Genomic DNA, 24,220 nt, shown 5'->3' with positions numbered 1-24,220 from the left:
GAAATGATGAAAATGAAATAAACAATTTATTCTAGTTTGATGTGCACCATTAGTACGATAATTGAATGTGCAACCACTAATGATGTTCTCCTTTATTTAGGCTTCTTAAATCAGGTCACTGATTTTTAAGTCTGTCTCAATTTTAGAGAACTCTTCCTCCCTGCCTGCTTTCAACATACCCTGTCCTCATTCACCCCTAGGTGCAGATTCTTTCATGTAATTATATTGGACCCTGGGCATTACCAGTCCCTTCTCAAGAGCTCTGTCAGCCCATCTCTTCACTGCCGTGTTTTAGGGGAAAAGGAAATGCACACCTAGCTGTAACAGAAGTCATGGCCCAGGTTTCCAGGATTTGTACCTCCACATTGGAGAAGTTCCCCAGTTTGAGTCTCAGCACAGGGTTTTAATCACCTGGCCTCTAGTCCTCCACACTGAAGTCCATAAGGGTAGTGCAGAAATGGTAGGTTAGCTGCATTTAACAAATAGACAGTTTTCATCGTGTCATAAAACACCTTATTGATCTTGTCCAGGCATTGACTCCAGGGCCTTTTAGCAAGCCGTTCTGTCTAGACTTGCAGGCTAGAGCCCACTGTGCTAATAAAGGAGGGACTAGGCTGCCTCCTGCAGGGGGAGGTTTAAGGGATGGGCACAGTCAGGTTTCCCAGTGGGGATTTTCTTACAGAAGTAGATTGAATTATTTCTGCTGTGGAAGGAAAGGGTTGGGCGGCTTGTGCAGATAGATGTACTGTGATGCACGCGGACCCCAGCCTTGTCTGACTCCCAGCATTTGCTTGGAGCTATCACATGGGAACAAATGAAGTTGTCTCCACTGGCGCTCAGCTTCCACCAGCATTTCTTCCCTTCGACCTCAGGATGCCGGGGTGAACTCTGGTCTCCTGGAGTTGGGAAGGCAGCCAGTAAGCAGGAGGAGGAACTGTGTCTTTAGAGTTCCTGTGATCAATTCAGCTGCATTTCAATTCAATTACAGAAGTTTTTATTTTATACAAACTGAGGGACTTGGGAATTTTGAAAAGGTGTGAAAAATTGCTGCTCAAAGCATATGGTTGAGGAGTGGTCATCTACATACAAAATAGCCTAACAATCATTCAAGATGGTTAAGCATTTATTAGAATGATCTACAAATATAACATTTCTATTTTTTAAAAAATGTGTAAAATATATTTAAATATAAAATATCTAGATCCTATAATATATTATAAACAATGGTTTAGCTATCACCCAGACTGAACAAATCTTAATGCTTTGCCATTTGTGCTTTATATCATTTTATACAAACTTAGTCTTTTACTTAAATAAAAATTCCCCATTGGTTTGAGAGAGAGGAAGCATCAACTCATTACTCCACTTAGTTGTTCCATTTAGTTGTGCACTCGTCTGTTGTGCCCTGATCCGGGATTGAACCTGTAACCTTGGTGCCCTGGGATGGTGCTCTATCCACTGAGCCACCTGACCAGGGCCTAAAGACTTAGCCTTATGAATACCTCCCTGGTTCCATTTCTTCTCTCCCTTCCCAGAAGTAAGTGCTATTTGAAATTGTGGGGTAGATTTTCTCTATATGTTTCTCTGTGCTTGTTACATATGAATATAGCTGTTATATAGAATACTTAATGATCATTGTGTATATTTATAAATTAGTAGAGGTAATTTGGCCACTCACAGTTTATACTAATTATTCTCTATATATTTTGGACAAAATGAAAGCAACATTAGTTAAAAATTTTTAACGCTTGCACTTCACTGTTCATCACCTAAATGAAACATGGTATTCTCTAGAATCTCCTTTCCTCTTTTAGGACCAGGAATCGTTTGAACTCCTAAAATATCTGTAGGAAGTTCCACATAACACCAAATTCTCTTGTTCTCTCTGTATATTTAAAGGACAATAGTTTCACCAGTAAGATAATTTAGACATAGGCTTACTGAGGTAGGGGGTCAATTAAATTGTCTTCTAAGGTTTTTTTCTGATGTCATGGTGATAATTTGTTATGGAGGATTCTTTGCTTCTTTTTATCTTGGAAAAAAGAATATTTTTACAGAGATAAATATTTTTAAAGTCCCCATGTCTTCAAGAATCCATATTTATTGCTTCTAAATACCTAAATAGCTGTATGAGTTTTCCCAAACTCTGTGACCCTTTCACAACTTTTGTATTCCTTTCTGAACAGTATGTGTAGATGCAATGACAATCTATTGTACTTTAGGTAGCAATTAGGGTCAGATATATGTGCCACTCTTTAAAAAAATCATTTTAAATGATCTATTTCCTGCTCTAGGATGGCTGGGATATTTTCATTGTTATTAACTTTGTTTGTATCAAAACTGTAGTCCTCTGCCCTCTCTTCTTCAGTTCTGTTCACCTAGAATATACTCTCAAAATGGGACATTTGGTATTTTACTACAATTACCTTAATTACTGTATAGCTTGGTAAATGAGGCCATATAAGAAAATGTAGATTATTCTTTTTGAAATGAGCCAAAGGTTTGAAAGAATATGTAGGTTTGTGGATATAAGTGTTTCTGTAATTTTTTTTTCAATTCAAAAACTTCAAAACTCAATCTAAAACTTATCTTTGGGAAGGTGATCCTGGTTAGATTCTTCACCATTCTAATCACCTACAGCCTAGTGTAACTTCAAAAAATGTGTCTTCATAAACACTGTGGCACAGAGATGGTTTTTTTAAAAAAAAAATTGATATAATCTAGCTTCTGGTCAAAATGGTGGCATAGATAAACGTGGTATTTGCATTTCCCACAACCTCATCAAAATTACAACTAAACTATAGATCAACCACCATCATTCAGAACCTCCTGAAATCTGACTGAACTGAAGACTTACAACTACAGAATTAAGGGAGAAGCCACATGAAGACTGGTAGAAGGGGCAGAGATGTGGAATGGGCTGGTCCCACACCCACCTGTGGTGGTGTAAAATCAGGAGGGATATTGTGGCTGCCATGGTTCTGCCTGAGAAGCACAGGGTTCCAGCCCCACATCAGGCCCCCCAGCCAGAGTTTCAGTGCCAGGAAAAGAAGTCCCCATAATTTCTGGCTGGAAAATCCAGTGGGGATTGTGGCTAACAGAACCAGAAAGCTGCAGGAGTCCCAGTCAGCTCTTCTTAAAGGACCAGTGCATGGGCTTACTTGGACTCACTCCCTCTGAGCTCTACCACTGGGGAAGCAGCTTAAAAGGATCCAGGGACATACAAGGAGGAACTGAATTGTTAGGCATCAGGTTAAGAGCTAGAGGGAAGCTTTCTGCCAGACAAAAAAGTGCTGGCAGAGGCCATCATTCTTTTTCCTGTCCCTTTCCCCACACAGCTGGCATGTGGACACCATATCTGAATTTCCATCAACCTGGCTCATATTCTTCATTCTGGGTAGGTGATTCCCTAAAATCCCATTCCACCCAACTAGTGGGTCCACCAAAGCTGTTTTCAGTGGCTTTCCCATATAATCGGCCTGTCTTGGCTTATGCTTTGGACTTTCCTAAAATCTCTCTAACAAGCAGCATCTGGTTTCAGCATACCCCGTACCTCTTGCTAATAAGTGGTCCTAGGCCCAGCACTAGCAGCAGCCGACCTTGGTTCACATCTTGGCCTCTCCTGGGCACCTCCAAGCCCAGCACAAATAGCAGTCATCTGTAGATCACTCTATAGCTCATGCCAGGTGGCCACAGGTAGGGCACAGGCAGTGGGCAGTGGCTGACCTTGCACCTCCCAGGAAGTCCCAGAGCCAGTATACCTGGAAGATAGCTTCAGACCACACTAGAGTACAACCCTATCACCTCCAGAAGTAACACACTCAAGGGGTGGACTCGGTGGGCTCCAAAGCCCTACTGATGCAAGTTCTGCTTTGTGGGGTCTACTCTTGCACAGCAGCTCTTCTGCTGTAGTCACAGCCAGTCCTCAGAGCTGATCAGCCTAGGGTCAACCCCTCTCAGTGACACCAACAGCATAAAAGGTTCAGCTACAACAGGACAGTGCACACAGTCCACACTGTGGTGTGACTGGAGCATGCAGTTTGGTGACTGGGGAGGCTGTGCCACTGGACCCCACAGGACACCTTCTACACAAGGCCACTCTGCCAAGTCCGGGAGACCTAGAAGCTCTACCTAATATGTTGAAACAAACCCAGGGAAGCAGCCAAAGAGCAGAGACAAAGAAACATGTCCCAAATGAAAGAACAGGAAAAATATCCAGAAAAAGAACTAAATAAAATGGAGGCAAGCAAACTACTAGATACAGAGTTCAAAACAATGATTTTAAGGATGCTCAAGGAACTTAGTGAGAACTTCTACAAAAATTAAGAAGCATAAAAAGGGATAGAGAACTCATAAAAAGGAAGTAGTAAAAAATGAAGGCTACCCTAACTGAAATGGAGAATAATTTACAGGGAACCAACAGTAAAGTATAACCTGAGACTCAAATCAGTGACTTGGAATATAAGGAAGTAAAAAACACTCAATTATGACAGAAGGAGAAGAGAGAAAACAAGAAATTGGAAACCTATTTCAAAATTTAATGACAGAAAACTTCCCTAACCTGGTGAAGGAAATAGACATGTATAGTCTAGGAAGCACAGAGTCCCAATCAAGGTGAACTCAAGGAAGCCCACACTAAGACCCATCCTAGTTAAAATGCAAAAATCTAAAGACAAAGAGAGAATCTTAAAAGCAGCAAAATAAAAGCAGTTAGTTCCCTACAAAGAAACTCCCATAGACTATCAGCTGATTTCTCAACAGAAAATTTGCAAGTCAGATGGGAGTAGCAAGAAATATTCAAAGTTATGAAAAGCAAGAACCTACAACCAAGATTATTCTACCTGCAAATGTATCATTTAGAATTGAAAGACATATAAAGAGCTTCCCAGACAAGCTAAAGCTAAAGGAGTTCATTACAACTAAACCAGTATAAGAAATGTTAAAATATCTTCCTTAAGAAGAAGAAAAAATAAAGATCAACTATATGAACAATAAGATGGCAATAAATACACCTCTGTCAACAATTGAATAAAAAAAACCCCAAAATAAATGAAAAAGCAGAACAGAAACACACCCATAGATACAGAGAATATTTTGATGGTTGCCAGATGTGAGGGGGTTTGGAGGGATGGTTGGAAAAGATGAAGAAATTAAGACATACAAGTTGGTTGCTACAGAATAGTAATGAGGGTGCAAACTACAGCATAAGGAATATAGTCAATAATATTCTAATAACTATGTACAGTGTCAGGTGAGTATGAGACTTACCAGGATGATCACTTAGTAAGTTATATAATGTCTAACCACTGGATTGTACACATGAAGCTAATATAATATTATATGTCAGCTATAATTGAAAAATTACTTAAAAATAAAATAAAAATAGTTATGCTCAGAAATATTCAAAATGAGCACATGAATGGAAAAAAAACTATTGATATAATTGATATATTTACTTATTATTGTCCTCATGTAGTTCCAGATGTGTTTTCTGTGTATCAGTCAGAGCAGAGTGAAAGCAATCCATGGACTGTCTGAGGTGACAAACATAGCATTCTGAATCATGTGAAGAACAGACACAAGAGTCAAATCGGTGGTCAGGTCAAGGATCCAAACACTAGTTCTGTTGCTGGTAAAGCTGGGTTAGAGAATGTGGCTCTTATCTGCCATCAAATTGAACTTCCTTATAGTTTTACTTCTGAAATAAGTTCAGCCACTCAGCCGTTGGCAGAAAAACTACAAAACAACAGGCCTTATTCTGCAGAGGCAGAGAGTCTACTCTGGTAGGTTTTGCTACATGGGGGAGCCTAGAGGAGAATTTACAATCCTTGTAGCGAGGGATGATCTGAAGGAGAAAGACAGGTCACACAGGAGTAGTAAGCACCTAAGTAAGGAAAGGTGAACCTATGGGTATTAGATCCTTACCATAGCATCAAGCAGATGAGTTGTTTCTCTTCTCATTGGAAGAATAAGAAAAGGAGAGCAAGTGGAAATATTACTCCCAAATTATTGCCTCTGGAGAGTGGGGAGGACATCTTTTCATGGAGTCATGGAAACAGGAAATGGAGTCCTCTCTACAAGATAGAGTGCACTGTTTGTGTTCAGTGTTTGATGGGTTGACTGATTCACCATTAAAATGAGAACCCAGCAGTGAAAGAAGCATAATTACAGTGGGACTCACATGGATCTGGTGGTTAAGGGAAAATAACATGGATAGCATATTACATAAATTATTATAAGTGAGCAAGCAGGCATATGTAGCACCATCACCTCAGGCCATGGTTCTTAGCACTATTTATTCTGTCTTAGAAATATCTTCATATTTCTAGCCACTTGTCATCTACTGAACTTCTGATACAAGTATAATTGTGCCACTCACAAACTGAAGGTCTCAGCTGATTCTCAAGCCCCAGTGCCTCATAAATACGGCATATGTGGCCCCAGCCTGAATCTTGAGCCGGCACACATGCCTGTTACTCTGGCCACATTGAGGTTCTCACCGTCCCACCATTCCCCACACTTTTCTAATGACCACCCTACTAAATATGCTATATCTTCTGACTGAAATTTCACACTTCCCTTCGTGTGGTGAATTCTTACTTTTATTTTTCTAGACCTAGTTTAAATTTGACCTCATGTATGGACCCTTCTCAAATACCCAGGGCCAGTTATTTTTTTTCTTTTGTGTGCCTCTACCACCTATTAAACATCGACTACACTGACCTGTAATTTCTTGTTTATGTGTGCATTCTCAGCAACAGTAACAACAGCCACTCACACATCTACGGCTAGGAACAAGGCCATGGTCTTGATCTGATTCCTTTCTCACAGTGACTCTCTGAGTTATGTACTGGGGTTATCCCCATTTTTCTTATGAAGAAACTAAGGGTTAGAGGAGTTAGGTAATAAGCTCAAGTTCCACGGCGTTAGGTAAACTGCAGAGCAGGCTTTCACACTCAGGCCTGTTCAATTCAAAGCCTTCGCCATCCCATTCCACGTCATCAAACCTGCGTCCTACTACACTCTGAGCTACCAGTGGGTGCCCTGTGGGAGTCCGTCACTTAGTAGGCCTTCGTGATTTCTTTTAGGTTGATAGTTTCTCTTCTTTGGTCAAGTGTGGGCTAATCAGTCCTATTGACAGGGTTGCTGTGCAGCTTTAATGTATCCAGCACGGGGCATACCACCTGGTGCATGGTAGGCACCTGCACATACTTATTCCTTAAATGAATGAACACAAAATTTAACTTCTATTGTAATGCAATTGAGAACAAGGCAGCCTTCAGGATGCCATTAGCTTTCTAGTGATCTCAGTGAAGCGTGATTTTCCAGGCCATTCTTTTGTGGACGGAGGCAGCTTCTCTCGCCAGGATCCTGGCTGTTTATTTTCCGAGTGACAACTTGATTTACTGTTTTCCTTCTCATCACTTTCAAAAAGTGTCTGCAGGCTAGTGAGTGACCCAGGCAGCGTGGAAAAGTCCATTTATTTCTCTGCTGCATCTTTCCTACAGAGAGCCTCTGAGGATGAGGGTTAGAAATGGCCTCAGGAGGTCAGATTCCTTATGTGTACTCTTTTGTAGTGCAGGATTGCTTACGGTGACACCATCTGCTGTCTGCTGGGATGCTCTGCGTTCTAATACCTACCTGTATGATGGGATGTGGCAGGTAAAGGAGTCACTGTCTGTCCTCAGGGGATGGCTGTGCGGTTTGGTCTACCCAAATGCTTTGTTTGGCCCTGAGATACATTTTAAGAGAGATGGGGGGGAGAAGATCCGAGGATACAGTCACTGGACAGTCTCCTGCCTTTCTCATTCAATCAGTGTGTTCCTCCCCTAGTCCTTGTCGGATGTGCCAGTAGATGATGAACATTAGAAATCATTTGAATCTCAAAGAATTTCTGCTTTCCCCTCATTTTTACAAGTATGGTCACCTCACAGTTCAATGGCTAACTTAGGTGTCTGCTCACAGCTTGTAAGAGGTCCTTGGAAGTGGGCGTTCTTGTTCCAGATGTTGGATTTTTTTGCAGATTCTTAGCATGAATATAAAACAGAATTGTGTAAGAACAAACTCATATTTGCCTTAACTCATTCCTTTGCCGCAAACTACTCACATTGCTGGCTAAACTCAAGGTACTTTCCAGAACTAACCCCCCCCCCTCCGATCCCCAAGAAATGGGCAGAACAAGTATGGAATTGTGAACTTCTCTAAACGTTTATTTCTGCTTTGCGTACGCCCTGCCTTCAGCTCAGTGCTTTCCCCATCATCATCAGGGCCTCTTTGCGTGGGAGGCAGGAACCAGGAGAATTGGGTGATATGCCATCAGTTCCCAGCTTGAGCACCAGGAAGCTGTCATTGCACCTGCACCGCTGGAGCAGGGCCAATGCTGTTCCTGCTGAGTTTTGTGGACCAGAGGAAAGGAGTCAGTAAGCCAGCCCCAGGACCCCTGGCCATTTCTTTCTCTGGCAGGGAGGGTGGCAGCAGCCCATGTGTTTTTGTGCCTCATTAGCTCCAGGGTGGACCAGGCCAGTGTGGCCAGCCAGGGTTATCTTTGCATCATCAGAGCAGATTAAAGTACCATGCTGTTGCATGGCGGCCAGTTGAAGGACAAAGGACTCAAAGATGATGAGGGCGGCGTTGCCAGTGTGTCGTAGGCGCATCCTCAGGAAGCTGGCTCCCACTCCTTTTCTGAAGCATTGCAGGTGTTTTGCTCGGAGCCAGAGGTGACAGCCACTCCAGAGGCCTTAGCATTGTAATAGTCTCTTCTGATTGGTACCTAAACATTTCACTTCTAAGGCTCTCTAACGGAGGTGAAGAGGGTGAACTCAGCATGATTTTTTCCAACCTGCTGCTAGAGACTTTTGGAGTAGAGCCAGCCCCATTCGCTGATCCCCTGAGTGAGCTCTGACCTGTTGTTGGTGGTGGTTTCTCCTCTCGACACATTGAAATTCTTACAGTTGCAGGACACCACATATAGGGTCCCAGGCGCCTACTCCCGAGGATTTGAATTCCTGGCATGGTGGTGGTGTGACTTAGAGTCGGGAATGACAAGCGGGGGGCTCAGGTTTTGGAAATGGCCAGAGTGCTTCCTAATGCCTTCGACACCCTGTCTAGACTCAGTGTGTCTCTGCTTCCTTATATCAGCTCATCATAGCACGGTGACCTCATCGAGTATTGAGAGAATACAAATAATGATTAAGAAAGCATTGGGAAGTATGTGATATATATTTTTAAATTTTTATTAATTTTAATTTATTGTGTTTACATGGATTCAAGTGTCCCACTAAATATAACATTCTCACCCCCCTACCCCCGTGTCCCTATTTATTGCCCCCTTTTTGCCCCCTCCCCTAACTCCCTCCTCCCCTCCCTCTGGGATTTGCTGTCCTGTTATCTGTAGCTCTGTGTTATGTATATAAATTTCACTAATCCCTTCACCTTATCTGATCTCATCCTCTTATGCCCCTTCCATCTGACAGCTGTCCCTCTGGTCCCTGTGACCCCGCCTCTGCTTCTATTCTGTTCCTCAGTTCACTGTGTTCATTGGATTCCACATATAAGTTATCTATCTATCTATCTATACACACACACACACACACACACACACACATATATGATATTTTAAAAACTGAACATCTGTTTGCAAATGGGTCTAGGATTCTTTTTTAACCATTCTAACATGTTCTCACTGGACCCCTTTGATGTCTAATGCTGTGTCTTTGTCCTCTGGCCGTTTGTTTTCCATGGTTGCATTGCGATCTTACTATGCAGACTCTGGTTTCCTTCTATGGTCCCTGGCTTGCCAGCATCTCTGCCTCTCAGTTCCTCCGGTTGTCTCTTCTAAGAATATTTTGCTTCCATCACTGCCCAGTGAATGCAGACCTCAGTCAAGAACTGTATCACCAGCTAGGTTGAAGCAGCCCCAGACACCTCCTGGGAAAGTAGTTCAGAGGTGTCCCTGTCTTTTAACTGGGCTCTTCTCCTGCTGCTTTCTCTTTTTTCCAGTTTACTTATCAATGAGATCTTTTCAAAATACAAATCGGACCCTCAATTTTTTCAGTAAATTTATGCAATGGTTCCTTATAACCTTCAGAATGAAGTTTAGAATTTTTCATTTCCAAGCGTAAGACAACAAGCTCTCAGGAACCACAGGCTTACTGGAACAGTGACATGCATTTCTCCACACTTCTTAGATTGCATAGTAAAATAATATTATAATGAATATTGTTTTGGAATTTCTCAGAGTAATAATAGAGTTATATCAATCACTAGTTGGGTGATTTTGGGGGAGGAAAATGGAAAATAGAATGAATAGTCTTTTTTTTTTTTGTATTTTTTCTGAAGCTGGAAACGGGGAGAGACAGTCAGACAGACTCCCGCATGCGCCCGACCGGGATCCACCTGGCACGCCCACCAGGGGCGACGCTCTGCCCACCAGGGGGCGATGCTCTGCCCCTCCGGGGGGGTCGCTCTGCCGCGACCAGAGCCACTCTAGCGCCTGGGGCAGAGGCCAAGGAGCCATCCCCAGCGCCCGGGCCATCTTTGCTCCAATGGAGCCTTGGCTGTGGGAGGGGAAGAGAGAGACAGAGAGGAAGGAGGGGGTGGGGGTGGAGAAGCAAATGGGCACTTCCCCTATGTGCCCTGGCCAGGAATCGAACCCGGGTCCCTCGCACGCCAGGCCGACGCTCTACCGCTGAGCCAACCGACCAGGGCATGAATAGTCTTTTAATGCTATGTGTGTGTGTATGTGTATATATATATATATATATTCATGTATATACACACACAAATATATATATATATATATATATATATATCATACTGGGATTAACAAACCATTTGAAAGATCAGTACTTTACATATCTTATACATCCGATTTAAAATTTTTAGTTATACATATCTAGATTGCATCTAATGTTTAATCAACTGGACACCACAAATAATGGGTAAGTGATTTGTTGTCATACAGAGTTGAGCTCTGCTTTTTATGCAATGAGAATAATCTTTTTATTTTAACGCATGCAATTGATTGCAAATTTGGAATAATGTAATTTAAATGGGTGTAAACAGTCCATTAGCCACGCCAGTGCCTACCCTCTTGCCAAGCTGCAGCTTTATGCTGAGCCAATGTGTACTGTGTTACATAATCCCCTGCGTTCATTTCCTCTACCTATTTAGCTTGAATGCATCCAAGGTGACTGCACTGTCTCTCTCACCTCCTTCCCAGTGTAAACACTGAGTATAGAAATGCAGGTTTGGGGCAGTATTACATTTTTCTCATGGAGAGTTTGGAGAATTGAAAGAGCTTAGAAATATGGGTTTGTCACTATTGGGTTCTGCACCTTTTAGTTATGTTCACCGTCAGCTTAGTATGGTTTTCAAGGTGATAAGAAAGTGCTTGAGTCTTAGCTGTTGAAAGGAAATTAAGACAGATTGGGATCTTAGGAGAAAAAAGTCAGTTGTGAGAGAATTCAAAGGAACAATTTCTCCAAGGTCCTCAGTCTTGATCTGGCAAGCCCCTTATTGGCTCTTCTAAAAAGTGGGTCATGCACTACCAATACAAATGCCTTTCTTCCCTGCAACAATCAGGACAGTATTTCATGAATTAAAAATGAAGTAATTTTGCTTGTCTAGGGCAAGAATCAGAGAGTAGCTCTTAGTTGTCTATTGTTCGTTGACAAGTGGAGGGAGGTACTCAGCATCTGGGGTGCCTTGGTGGCCTCCTCCAGCCCAGGGAAAAGGTAAACTGGGAAATTCATCACTGAGTGGAGAGATTGGGAAGATTGTGAAATGTTGCAGCAGTTTTCATTAGATAGTTACAAAAGAATACACTTGGCTACCTTTGGTCAATTTGCATGGAGATTAGCATAAATATGCATGTAATATACATATATCCCTTTTCTCTCATTGGTTTTATTTCTTGTTTTTTTTTATGGTGATAATTCTTTCTCTACAGCGATGTCATTTTTTGTCAATGTCTTTCCACATAAGACAAGTTCTTTTAAACACACCCAGATTCCAGGGGACAAAGGGAAACATTTCTTTTGTTGACCGAGTGTGATTTACGTATGGTGGGCAGACTAGATTTTTTATTGCATTTATGCAAGCTTTGGGATGGTTTGTAAATCAGTGCACAGTTCCATGAAGTTATTCACATTCTTTGAGAAGCAGAGTAGGAGCATGTGGTATACCCAGAGTGATGGGCAAAAGGAAAGGTAACTGATATTTAGAGAGAAGCCCAGAGGCACTAGAAGTCAAGAATAACACTGTCTTAGGCCACTCACTCGTTTCTAGTCGCCAGTTTCTGCCTTAACAAAACAAGAGCTAAGAACTGCATGATTCTATACATAGGTGGGACATAAAAATGAGACTAAGAGACATGGACAAGAGTGTGTGGTGGTTAGGGGGGGAGGAGAGGGAAGGAGAGGGAGAAGGGGAGGGGTAGGGACACACAAAAAAGCAGATAGAAGGTGACGGAGGACAATCTGACTTTGGGTGATGGGTATGCAACATAATTGAATGACAAGATAACCTGGAGATGTTTTCTTTGAACATATGTACCCTGATTTATTGATGTCACCCCATTAAAATTAATAAAAATTTATCAAAAAAAGAAAAAGAAAAAAAGATAAAACAAGAGTATTAAATCGAGCAATCTCTAAAATCCATTATAGCTCTAAAATTTATTATTTTTATAGACATGTTAGTCTAATTATATGAAGCATATTAAATGCCACATAGCATATTAAAGAATATCCTGGCGCCTTGCTGTTCTGTGTCAAGCCTGCCCTTGTTAAAAGGTACATGATTAATTTAAGCTTCCCTTTAGAGGCCTTCTTTCCTTGCTCATTTATCTCTGTCCAGTAACTGAAATGTGTATGGAAGACACCCATTAATATACCACGTGTGGTGCCAAGGATAGGCATGGTAGTTGGCTATGTGCACGTTTGTGTCTGTAGGAAAGGAGCTTAGTGGTGATGACATCGTTCAACTTACCATCTTCCACTCTATCAGAGTCACCTCCAGGGCTACTGACCAAGGGCTTGTCCAGTTGCATTTTAACAAAGCCATTTTTTTTCAGAACTGAGAGGAGAGATCAGGACAATAAACAGAGCACTTAGGGGGTTGGTTGAATTTATTTTAAACATACACATAGTGTCAAATTTCTACTCTTTGAATTTGGAGGACTATTTTGGTAACATACATCAGGCAAAGGTTATGTGCTGAGAAGTACTTGCTCTTTATAGTGCATGTGTAAGAGACACCGTGGTCATTTATCAGTGAGCAGATCCCTTTTGCTTACACCAGTGTGTGTGTACAAACAGAAACAGGCAGGAAGTCACATGTCAGTGAGGTCATCAAGAACATACAGGACCAGCTTCATATCTTCTTTAAATCTCTGGAGTATGAAGTTGAGGTTCATATTTTAATGATGCCATGATGCTATGATTAACCTGATAGAATGTGGTTGGCGGTCATCTCTCCACATTCTAAGAGTGATTCCTTTATAATAAGCTCTAACCCCATGATGAGAAAGAACTTGTTTCGTTTTGCTTACAGGACTGACCACGGGCTGTGATGGTTGATAACGATCCGAGCTGAGGGGGAATTGGCTTTGGTTGATAAGGCTGAAGTGTAGGTCTAGAAGGGAAAATAGAATTTCCTCAACCTCATTTTATAACCCCACTTCTTAGGGGGGAACAGAATGTCTAACCTTATATTGTTGTCCATTTCCTTTCATTAATGAGGTGCTTTTGAGTAGCTTTTGACCAACCCTGATAGGAAGTGAGCCACGCTAAGTGAGGCTGCAGGCAGCAGGAGGGATGCAAGTCCACATGCACTGTGTTGAAATTATGCATCAAAGCAACAAATGATGAAATAAAATTTATATTCCATCTTCTTACCTTGAAAAATATATCTTTAAAACTACCTTGGTAAGCCAGTTCGCATTTCAGATTTTTGGATTCCTCAGAGTCTTTCATTGGTAAATGCTTGCTGGGGACAAGCAGGCCCTATGGTCCTCAGCCTGTGTCCTGCCCCCCTTGTCTTCCCTCCTTTGGCTCCATCCTCTATCACAAAGGGGTCTGGTATAAATGCACGTGGAGGCTCCAGCCCACGTGGCCAAGCTCTGTCCAAAGCCTTGCAGATAGTTCCTCATAGCTATCCTTTAGACTTTGAGGTATGCACACTGCCAGCATGATTTCCCTTCAGAAAATAGATCGAGGGGAGAGGCTGGCACTAGGCCTGGAGACAGACTTGGGGCTCTTTGGGTAGGGAATTACAGGATCCCAGTGTCTGGAATATGATCTTGAAAGAGTATGGCCCTGGTGGCATGCCATGGTGGCCTTGTGGACTCTCAGTTCTATGGGGAGAGAGGGTCTGACCAGGGCCATCTCAAACAGGAGAAACCCAACCCCCCAGAGCAGAAGTCCTTGGAGTTTAAGGGAAGTATTGCGGTCTTGTCACAGTATATTACCAAATTTCATCCTGTTCCCTTTTGCTTATCTGCTTGATCACCTTAGGTACAACCTCCTGTTTAATAACACAGTCATGTTCCACTGGGCGTAGGACTCTACCCTGGAAACCAAAGTTAGCTGTGTTATTGATGGATATGAATCAGAGCCAGATCTTTCAGGGGAATTAATTTTTAGTTTTTGGTCAATAAAAGTTACCTAGAGCTAAAAAAAAAACACCCCAAAAACAAAAAACCCAAAAACCAAAAAACCCAACCCTTTGCCAGAGCAGTTAATTATTCATTTTTAATCAGCTCTTCTACAATCATTTAAGAGCCATCATTGAAACAAAAGCAATGTAAACTTTACCATCTTGCATAGAACTTCACTTAGGTTTGTTTTTTTTTTCTGAGGAAATCTGAAGGGAAGACAGCCGGCTCTCCCACGCTGTCGTGTTGGTCTTCTACCCTTGTGTGGGCATAAAGAGTCTCTGCAGTTCCCTTCCCTGCTGGTTTTCCTCGTACTTAGATACAAGTCTTGTGGGCAGAGTTGGAGGGAATGTAGTGTTGGTGGCAGCCCAGAGGCAGGGGCGGTGCCCAGAGAGCTTTTTCTCTTTGGGATTTGCAGAGATCCTTCTGACTTATGCCAGTCAAGTGTTGATTGACAGCTTTCCTCCATTTTCTCTGCAGCTCGGGAGGAGAATGTGGCCACTTTCCGAGGCTCCGAGTACCTGTGCTACGACCTGTCTCAGAACCCCATCCAGAGCAGCAGTGATGAAATCACCCTCTCCTTTAAGACCTGGCAGCGGAATGGGCTTATCCTGCACACGGGCAAGTCGGCCGACTACGTCAACCTGGCTCTGAAGGACGGCGCGGTCTCCTTGGTCATTAACCTGGGGTCCGGGGCCTTTGAGGCCATCGTGGAGCCAGTGAATGGGAAATTCAACGACAATGCCTGGCACGACGTGAAAGTGACACGCAACCTCCGGCAGGTAATGCTGAGGGGAGAGAGTGCCCGTAGGCTCATGGTAGGCAGGGAGCCAGTTGGTGAAGCAGGTGATGCACGAGGTGGAGAGGGGCGTAGATACAGGTCTGGGTTTGTGGAAGTCTAACTTTCTCTCAGTCTTTGCAATTTCACAAGGAGAAGTATTAAAATGTGCTTTTCCCCATACTTCAATTCTCCTTTTATGCTTGTTATTTAAGAAATTCAGTTGCATAGATAACAAAAGTTATAAGTACTTTATTTTATTTTTCTGCATTCCTTTTAATCACTTTCTCAATTACATATTTGAATGTTGTATTATTATTAAATTTAATTATAGACAGTGTTTTTATTGTTTTTGTTTGTTTGTTTGTTTGCTTTTTATTTTTGCAACTTGGTCGGTTTTCCTCATTCTTTGAATCTATGTTTTTCTTTTTAATTAAGTTAGCCATTGCCATGATGCTGTAATTTTAATTCCCTCTAGAACAAGTCTTCCTTTTCCTCTTCCTTTTCAGTTACCGTCTCTCACCCAATTTTATTTTTTATTTTTGGTTGTTACGTTAACCTCTAGCCTTGGAATGAACTAGTTGGAATCTTTCTGAATTCCTCTGTTTCTCTGTTCCCTGGTGCGCTGGTCCTTCTTAATTGCCCATGTCTCTACCTCCAAGACTCTTCAGTCGATTGGGAGGCCTGGAAAGCGGAAGGACCCAAATAAAAAGGTCAACTTTGGAGCAGCCTTGCCTGGTTCTATCCGTGCTTGGGAACTCCCATTGCTTGCCGATTCTAAGCAGGCAACTCCGTCAGGTGACAATGCTCTCAGAAAACCTCAGCCCAGTGAAGTTGTTTCAATTTCATAGCTAATAATAATAACAACAACAATACCTAACCAGCCCACTTCCGTTAAAAAAAAAGCTGTTCCTATTACAGTCAAGATCTGTGCTGGGACTGCCTTTACCAGGTTGCTGTTTTCACTTGTGAGTTTGTCATTAAACCCAGCTGGACAGCATTCGTCCTTTATTAATCAGAAAACATTGTGCAAATTTCTAGAAAGTACTCATCAAATTGTCTTCTATGATAGGATTGATTTAATGCATTCTAATGTAAATATAAAAGCATAAGGAGTGACAGGTGTTTGCGTACGTTTTCTGTTTGATCAAAGTGTCACTCCTTAATAATGCCAAATAAATAGAGAAGGCTCACACGTGTTGGAAAGACACAATATTTGAAACACCCATTTCCATACTTAAGTATGTCAGGAAAGCCACCGCGTTGGGCGAGTGAACTCTATCTGTGGTGAAATACTTAACTAACACAAGACTTAGGGTCCGTAGTCATCTTAGGACACGTGGATTGAACATTTTTGAATCACTGTTCTGTGTTTTTTCTCCAAGGCCAAGAACCCTATTGCTGATGTTTTCCTTCATCATTCCCCATCTATACTTACTCAGAAGAGACCTTCTCAACTGTCAAGAAAGCCCAAGTCAAATTCCCATTTGCTAACATATAAGGGCTTGATGTATTTGAGTCGTAGAAGTAAAATATGACCTTTTGCTGGTTTTGACTGGCAGGTACACAGTAACACCCTTTGCCATTTGTCAATGGAGGGGGAGAACTTTCACGTACTGGGGAGCAGAATTGGGTTGTGGTTCTCACCAACCAGTCTGTTTCTCCAACTCTCTCCTATCCACCACACTTCCTTGCCATTCTAGAAATGATTCCAATTAGCTGGAGAAAAGCTCACTTTTATTTCTACTAAAATCCCTGTTCTAAAATAGAATTGGGCCCCAATTTAGCACTTTCAACTGAGAGGGAGATAAACCAAACTGTAATTCGGATATTGGTTGTGCTGTTTAATCAGCAAGCAGAGGAAAGCAACCCAGGAGGGTTTCTCTTCCAAGTTCTAGGACTCAACCCTTCGCTGTACCCTTGGACAAGCCATTTAACCTTCTTACACCATCGTTTCCCTTTGTGAAATGATGATTACAATTCTCCCCAGCCATGTGTGGTGGCTAAATATGCAAAGTACCTTATGTTCCAGAAGGATTATGAGCTTGTCCATGGTCTGGGTGCTAGACTTACTGTGGCATGCACATGATTTACAGGCTGAGTATTTTGTCAAGAAGGTGACTGTATCTATCACCAAGGATGCAACTAAGTAGAGCTCTCAGTTCTAGGCAAGGCTACAGAGGCCCTAAGGTGATGGGACATTTTTTGGCAGAGGGAGGATGAATCGCATAGAGAAAGTGCACCCCAGATTGGACCTCACTGAAATACTGATGGAATTTTGCATTCAAATACAATTTATGGAAAGAGGGAAATCTCAGAGGAGCAGAGTTGATTTTTGTGAATGCAATCCTTTCAACACTGAACCATCTAATATTATTTTTCCCATTAAAAATATATTTATAACATATTTTTGAGTTCCCTAGGTTACATATGCAAGGGTGGGAAGCCCGTATTCATTTTAATTAAACTATAAATTGCTTTATCAATATTTGATAACAAGCTCAGGGCAGTCTCATCTATGTTTTCTTTCTTCCTTTTTTTGGGGGGGGGTAAGGTTGGATGGCTTTTGTGGCAAAAATTTATTTAAGCAAAGCTTACATGGAGCTCATTACCAAATGGAGCAGAACTGTCCCCATTTCTTCCTTCATGGTCATCTACTCAGGGTTCTGACTTTCAGCCAAGTCATGGCCACGGCCAGGTCCTTTACCAGGGGTTTCTGAGTAAAAGAAATAGTGAGGATTATCTGTTTCAAACCATACCTGGGATTAGGGACCAAGCAGTCTAGTATTTCTGTGGGATTTTTTTTTTTTTTGGTTTTGCTTTGTTTGTACAATCTTGTCTGAGCCCAAGGTCATGGCCATCACGTGAATCGCATACCTCTGTTTGCCCCTTTTGTCCAACCACAAGCACGACACTGGGGGCAGGCTGTTCCCAGACTTCCAGCCTCCCAGCCTCTCAGCTCGGGGCGTGCTGGCAAATTAGATTTCGCAAACAGCAAGGAGACGAATTGCAGGGCCTCTCTTCTCATGTTTAAGCTGCCAGTCCTCTCTGCTACCCATACAAGAAATTGATTAAAATGTTTAAAGGATTGGAAAGCATTCTTAAAGAGAAAATGAGGGAAGAGGAGAGTGATTCCAACAGGAAACATTCTGGCAAAGTAAAAAAACAAAAAACAAAAACAAAACCTGCTTCATTGGATACTAGAGAAGACTCTATTTTGACGCGTTCTAACCATACATTTATCCTAAACTGAGAGGGAAAAGAAGAGAATTCCCCCCTCCTGCCACACAAACCCATAGAAAATCAGTAGGGTTGCCGATCATTGCGTCGCCTATGGAATCTCCAAGTAAGGTACATAATATAGCCCCCCCCCATGCTATTTGTGGCCAGCAAATATTGCAGGTTCTTTGTGTTCTAGGAGAAAGTCATGATTGTCTATGCATATAGTTAGAGTCAGATGTAAAAAGAAAAACCCTCAACACGTTGGTCTTTCTGCCCTATCTATCTATCTGCACGTGAAATGATGAGCTGTGGGGTCTTTTCTTTCAGGTCAGGTGGAATATGTATTCCTAGAGGGTGGGAAAGAAAAAGGGGGTGGTGCTCTTACAGAGGAACCCTTGGAAAGTAAGTACGGTGCTCATTCTAACCGGGGTGAGGTCTGATCCGAGTGGCATTGGGAAGAAGCGGGGAGTTGAAGAGGACAAGGCAGGCGGCACCCGCTTTCCTGGCGGCGGCCCAGGTGCTAAGGTTCTCCATAGAGTCCTGGTCTCATTGTCTTTCCCACCTCCTTTTCTGTGTTGGGTGCCTTTTTTTTGAAAAACTAACACAAGATCATTCATGCAATGTGTCATTTTACTAACCGACTAATGTACTAACACCCTAACGACTCATCTTTGTTTTTTAGTTTTTTTAATTAACAATCGTTCTGTTCACAATTTTTTAATTTCCTTTCTTCCCCCTTTTCCGCAAAGCACTCAGGCGTCGGACACGCTATGGTAAACAAACTACATTGTCTGGTAGATACCATTCTTATTGTCTCTTTTTTTGGGTTTGCCGTGTGTTGCCCCCTTTTCCTCTCCTAACCCCTCTAATATCCTCTTTAGACTTGTTTCGTATTCTTTTAAAATTTTTGTTAACTTTAATGCAAGTTTGTTTTTTTTTTAAATGAATTTAAATAAAAAAGGAAGGGGATGCACCTGTCCTGCGATGTTCTCCAGTTTGTAATTTTTTTTTTCCAAAAAATATTTTTTTTAAAGAAAAGTTTTTCCACTTAGCTGAATTTGTGTTTTTTGTTTTGTTTTTTTTTTGTTTTTTTTTCCTTATTTTGCAACTTTGAAGTCACAGACTTCGGGGATGATAGGATTTATTTTGAGGACTTCCCTAATCTCCGTGTCTTTCTGTCACTCACTCTTCCCCCTTTCTTTTTCTGTCCCCGTTCCTGGCTTCCTGCTTTTCTTTCCCTTCTGTGTGGCCAGGGCTGCCACAGGTGATCTGGGGAGGAGAGCCCTCGGCTCCCTGTGTTCTTCTTTTCCGTCCTTCCGCTCTCTGCTCCTCCGTGGCCGAAGGGAGCTCCGACCGTGGTGCTCTGCGTCCAGACTCTGCATGGCATGTTCCTGTCTTGTGGATTTCCTCATTGGCATCAGAATTGGTTCCCTCATTTTCCTCCTCATTACTAACAGCCTACCAAATAATCGACTCAATTCCACTTTCTCCCCCCCCCCCTCTCTCTTTTTGTCTCCACTCTTTTTTATTCTCCTCTCATCCTTCATATTTGGGGGTTGGGTTTGGACTTTTTCTTTTCTTTTTTTTTTAGTGAGGGAGGTGGCAGGCAGGGGAAAGAGAACCCCTTCATGTTGAGTGGTTGTTTTTTTTTCCACGACCCATCTCATTTTTCAGTTGGTGCAGTGCATGTAAGGGTGAAGTGGATTTTGATTCCTCCCTTTAGTTCTCCTCATACTTTCCCACTTCCCTCTTTTTTATTTCTTCTGCCTTCTCTCTCGGCTCCAGACAGTTTGTGCATGGGTGTGTCAGTGTATGGTGTGTGCATGCTCTGAGGCCCCATCTCTTTTTTCTGCCCTCTGCTCCTTTCATGGGTGTCGGCTGTATGGGCGCTCTTCCTTCCCCGTGGGCGTTATTTTTATTGCTTTTGTTATTATACGTATTACTTCTTTCCTTTTTTTAGAGCTGCCTCTTTGGTTCAGTTCCTTCTCTCTCTTGGTGGTGGTGATGGCAGCGAAGGGCGGGGAGGGGTTGGTGCCCTGGGGCAGTCCATGGCATGTATCATCCATGACACATCAACACCTCCTTCCTCCCTTCCTGAATGCATGCTTGTCAGCGTGGTGTGAGTTCAAAGAGAAATAAATACAAGAGAAAAGAAAAAGAAAAGAAAAAAAATAACCCATCAACAACCAAAGACCAACCCCTAACAAACCCATCGTCAAATGTCTCCTTTGCTGTTTTTCACTACCACCATAATTAACAATCATTAAAAAAAAAAATATATATATATATATATATAAATGATCATTGTACCAATGAACTGAGACAAGTGTCTGAGGACAGTTCCATTTTCTGGCCTGACTCAGTACAGAGTGCAAAGGTTGAGCGAGTCACTCAGCTTGGCAGTTCCAACCACCTCCCCTAGGAGTCTGTAGGGCAATGCTGCAGGCTTGGGCCACAGGGCAGGTAGACCAGAAAATGGAACTTGGCTGCACATACCAAAGTCAAACCAAATCAGAAAGAATACCTCACCAAAATCTTAATGAGTGTGAAGCCTCAGGTGGGGGAAGCCACTGGATCTGGATAGGACTAGACGGTCATTATTGGGATTTTTTTTTTGTCCCTATGTCCCTCAACCAGGTGACAATCTCTGTGGATGGCATCCTTACCACGACAGGCTACACTCAAGAGGACTACACCATGCTGGGCTCAGACGACTTCTTCTATGTGGGAGGAAGCCCCAGTACCGCCGACTTGCCAGGTTCCCCCGTCAGCAACAACTTCATGGGCTGCCTGAAAGAGGTAAAGTGCACACACTCCATTGAATGCACTGACTCTCCAGGAATGAATGCATTTTCCAGCTCAGAGACTGGCTCTGTGGTCTGATCTGTTCCATGAGAACATAGGTAGTAGCAGGAAGACACGGACTTGAAGTATAGAATCCTAGGCTTTGGTCAGTTTTTAAGCTGGTTGCCGGACCTTGGGCTCACCACTAAAGTGCTCTGCTTGGTTTTGTCATTGAACTCAATGGGAACCTTATTTCTCAGCTAGCTGTGTTTTATAAATTGTTTTTCAACCAGTGTGCCGCGGCACAGTCGTGTGCCGTGAGACACGGTCAGGTGTGAGTATAAATACATTTAGAAACTATATTATTCACTATATGTATAATATGTACTGTGTTAGAGTGTCATTTTGTGTCATTTTGGTAGGTGGTGTGCCCCAGGATTTTGTAAATATAAAAAATATGCCGCGGCTTAAAAAAAGGTTGAAAATCACTGAATTAAATAACACAGATGAGAGGACTTTGAAATCGTAAGGAACTAGACATGGGTAAAGTTTGCTATTATACTTCTGACTTGGCACAGAGGGAAAGATCTAGCGAAAAGTGGCTCTATTTGTGGTTGTACATCTTGTCTAAAACATTTGTATTATTTTACCTTGTCCAAGCTTGGTGTTCCCAAGAGTCTCTTTATTTGAGATGAAGGAAAATTCTCAGAATGGAACATTAAGGCCCAGAAGGCTGGCTTTTCCTTTTTTTTTTCTTTCCCTGAAAGCTAGCAGCTGTGAGAAAGCAGTGGGCTTTGCCATTACTCATTTATACTATTGTAGCTGATGTGTTGAGACTTCTGTTTGAGAGCAAAGGAGCTTCAGTCAAGTGTAAGTTCAATCACTAAGGTCAATTGTTGAGGCAAAAAAGGATCAGACTTGATTTGGTAGAATTCTTTCAGAACACTGTGTCATTAGAGCAGCACATATACTGTATGTACATTTTTGTTTAATCTAAGCTATACTTTATTGCCTAAGATATCTGTACCATTTCCCTGGGGAAATTTTTTTGAGACGCTAACAGTGTTTTTTCTTATAAAGGTCCACATGACTTGTTTCGGGCCTCCTCTCAGGACACATGTTTTATTTGTATTATGGCTATTTAAAATTTGGGGGACATCAGTTATACATTGCGCATATATTCATTCACACCACTCCACTGTGAGCTATATCCAGACAGGAGTTGCGCCTGTTGTGAATGGTATATAATACATACATAATAAGTATTATTAAATGGATAAACTTCTCAGATAATCATTGGGTACCTTGTTTGTGCTGTAACTAAACTGAGTGTCTCTTTACAAGCCATGGTCTCTGTACTCGAAGATTTTATAATCTAGGAAGGGAGATGAGATCGGTAAGTGAATAGTTACAGTTCAGAACACCATGTGCTCAGTCCCATGGACTAAATGCTCTAATTGAGCAGAGGACACAGATAAGTTTTAGGTGAGAATCAGCTTGGAGAAAAGTTGATGGTTGAGCTGGGCATCACTGCAATAAAGAATGTATGATTTGAGAGGAAGGGGTAGGAAGGAGAGACAGGACAGAGGAGGGAAAAATCCAATTAAAACTGTGTCTTGTTCTTAGTCTGAAGGACAAATTACAGAACAGAAAAAACAACAACAGAGAGTGTTTTTGTCTCTCTCCTAGACATGACCCAGGCTTCTGCTGACTACAGGGACTCTACTAGTCATCCCTGATGGAATTGTAGTAGACAGAATACCTCTTTCATGGGATTTACTCCCATTTGGATAGACTAAAGCCATAAACTACTCAGTGTCTAATGAATCCTGAAAGGCTCTTAAATACTGTTAAATCCACACTATACTGGAATTCCACTTTCCTCAGAAATTGATAGGAACATTCTGTTACCATGTAGGTGGCTCGGGAATGAGGGAAGTATCGATTGTGGTGGAGAACTCATCCATTTTTGTAGGGCAAGAGCCCTGAGCAGGAGTTTTCCTGGACAAGATCTAGAGGTAGCCTCTAGGACCAGTCTTTTTCTGATTATATTACATATCTGGAGACAGAGGAGCAATTTCCCAAATCTGTCAATTAGGAAGGATGCTCTTGAACATTTTGAAGTAAGACTCATAAAAGCTTGAAGGCATCCCTGATGACTTTTTGCCTGTAGAACCTACAATAAATAAAATCTCTTCTCTCTCTCACTGCCCTAGGTAGAGAGCAGACAGCTTCGAAAGTCACTTAAAAGCTTAAAAATTAAAGACAGTTCTGAGAAAGTGTCATGAACAAGAATTAGTAATAAAAATGTGTACCAACTTTAGCTAGCAATATAAATCTGCCTTTAAATCCAGATCAAGTTAAAAAAAAAGAAAGTCCAAAACATAGGGGGAAATGGTAGGCCAGTGAGAACTTGTTAACTTTTATTCCATCTCTCCTTTACCTATTTAATATTATTGTCTTTCTGAGGGACTTGGGAGGCTTTCTTACTTGTCTCAGTGTTCTAAACAGACACCTTTGTATGTAATGCAGTCCTGGTATGCTCTTTATTTCCATTTCATCATTATAATTCACTTTTCTGTGCACAGGTCTGGGAAATTCTTTTCTTGTTATTGGCATTTCTCTTTGACAATTCTGTACAGGGCAAAGCCTCTAGCTATTCTGGGACATTGCTCCTTGATAAATCCCACTTTGGCATGTTAACTATTCACCTTTAGAACAGTCTCCAGTTTATTTACAGTTTCTTCTTTTTCTTCCCTTCCCTAGCTCTTTCTTTTCCT

At 42.0% G+C, this 24,220-nt stretch overlaps 1 protein-coding gene across 13 annotated transcripts in view; it reads left to right on the top strand.

The window, feature by feature from the left end:
* The window catches only part of NRXN3 (neurexin 3), a 1,648,091-nt gene that overhangs the window by 439,397 nt on the left and 1,184,474 nt on the right, over window positions 1-24,220 (top strand). For 12 of the 13 annotated variants that reach the window (XR_010731058.1, XR_010731057.1, XR_010731056.1 and 9 more), the window contains exons 5-6: window positions 15,137-15,438; window positions 21,294-21,455. Coding sequence is in view for 10 of the 13 variants with exons in the window: in XM_066272928.1 (XP_066129025.1) it covers window positions 15,137-15,438; window positions 21,294-21,455 (464 nt within the window). In the remaining 3 variants the exon portion in view is untranslated. Of the gene's footprint in view, window positions 1-15,136; window positions 15,439-19,405; window positions 19,451-21,293; window positions 21,456-24,220 lie in introns of all 13 variants that reach the window. The other variant, XM_066272927.1, reaches the window with a different exon arrangement.

This window comes from Saccopteryx bilineata, chromosome 4 (assembly GCF_036850765.1).
Source record: "Saccopteryx bilineata isolate mSacBil1 chromosome 4, mSacBil1_pri_phased_curated, whole genome shotgun sequence".
NCBI classification, from domain to species: Eukaryota; Metazoa; Chordata; class Mammalia; order Chiroptera; family Emballonuridae; genus Saccopteryx; species Saccopteryx bilineata.
Note: the sequence above shows the minus strand (reverse complement) of the source record. Positions and strands in the feature narration are given on the sequence as shown.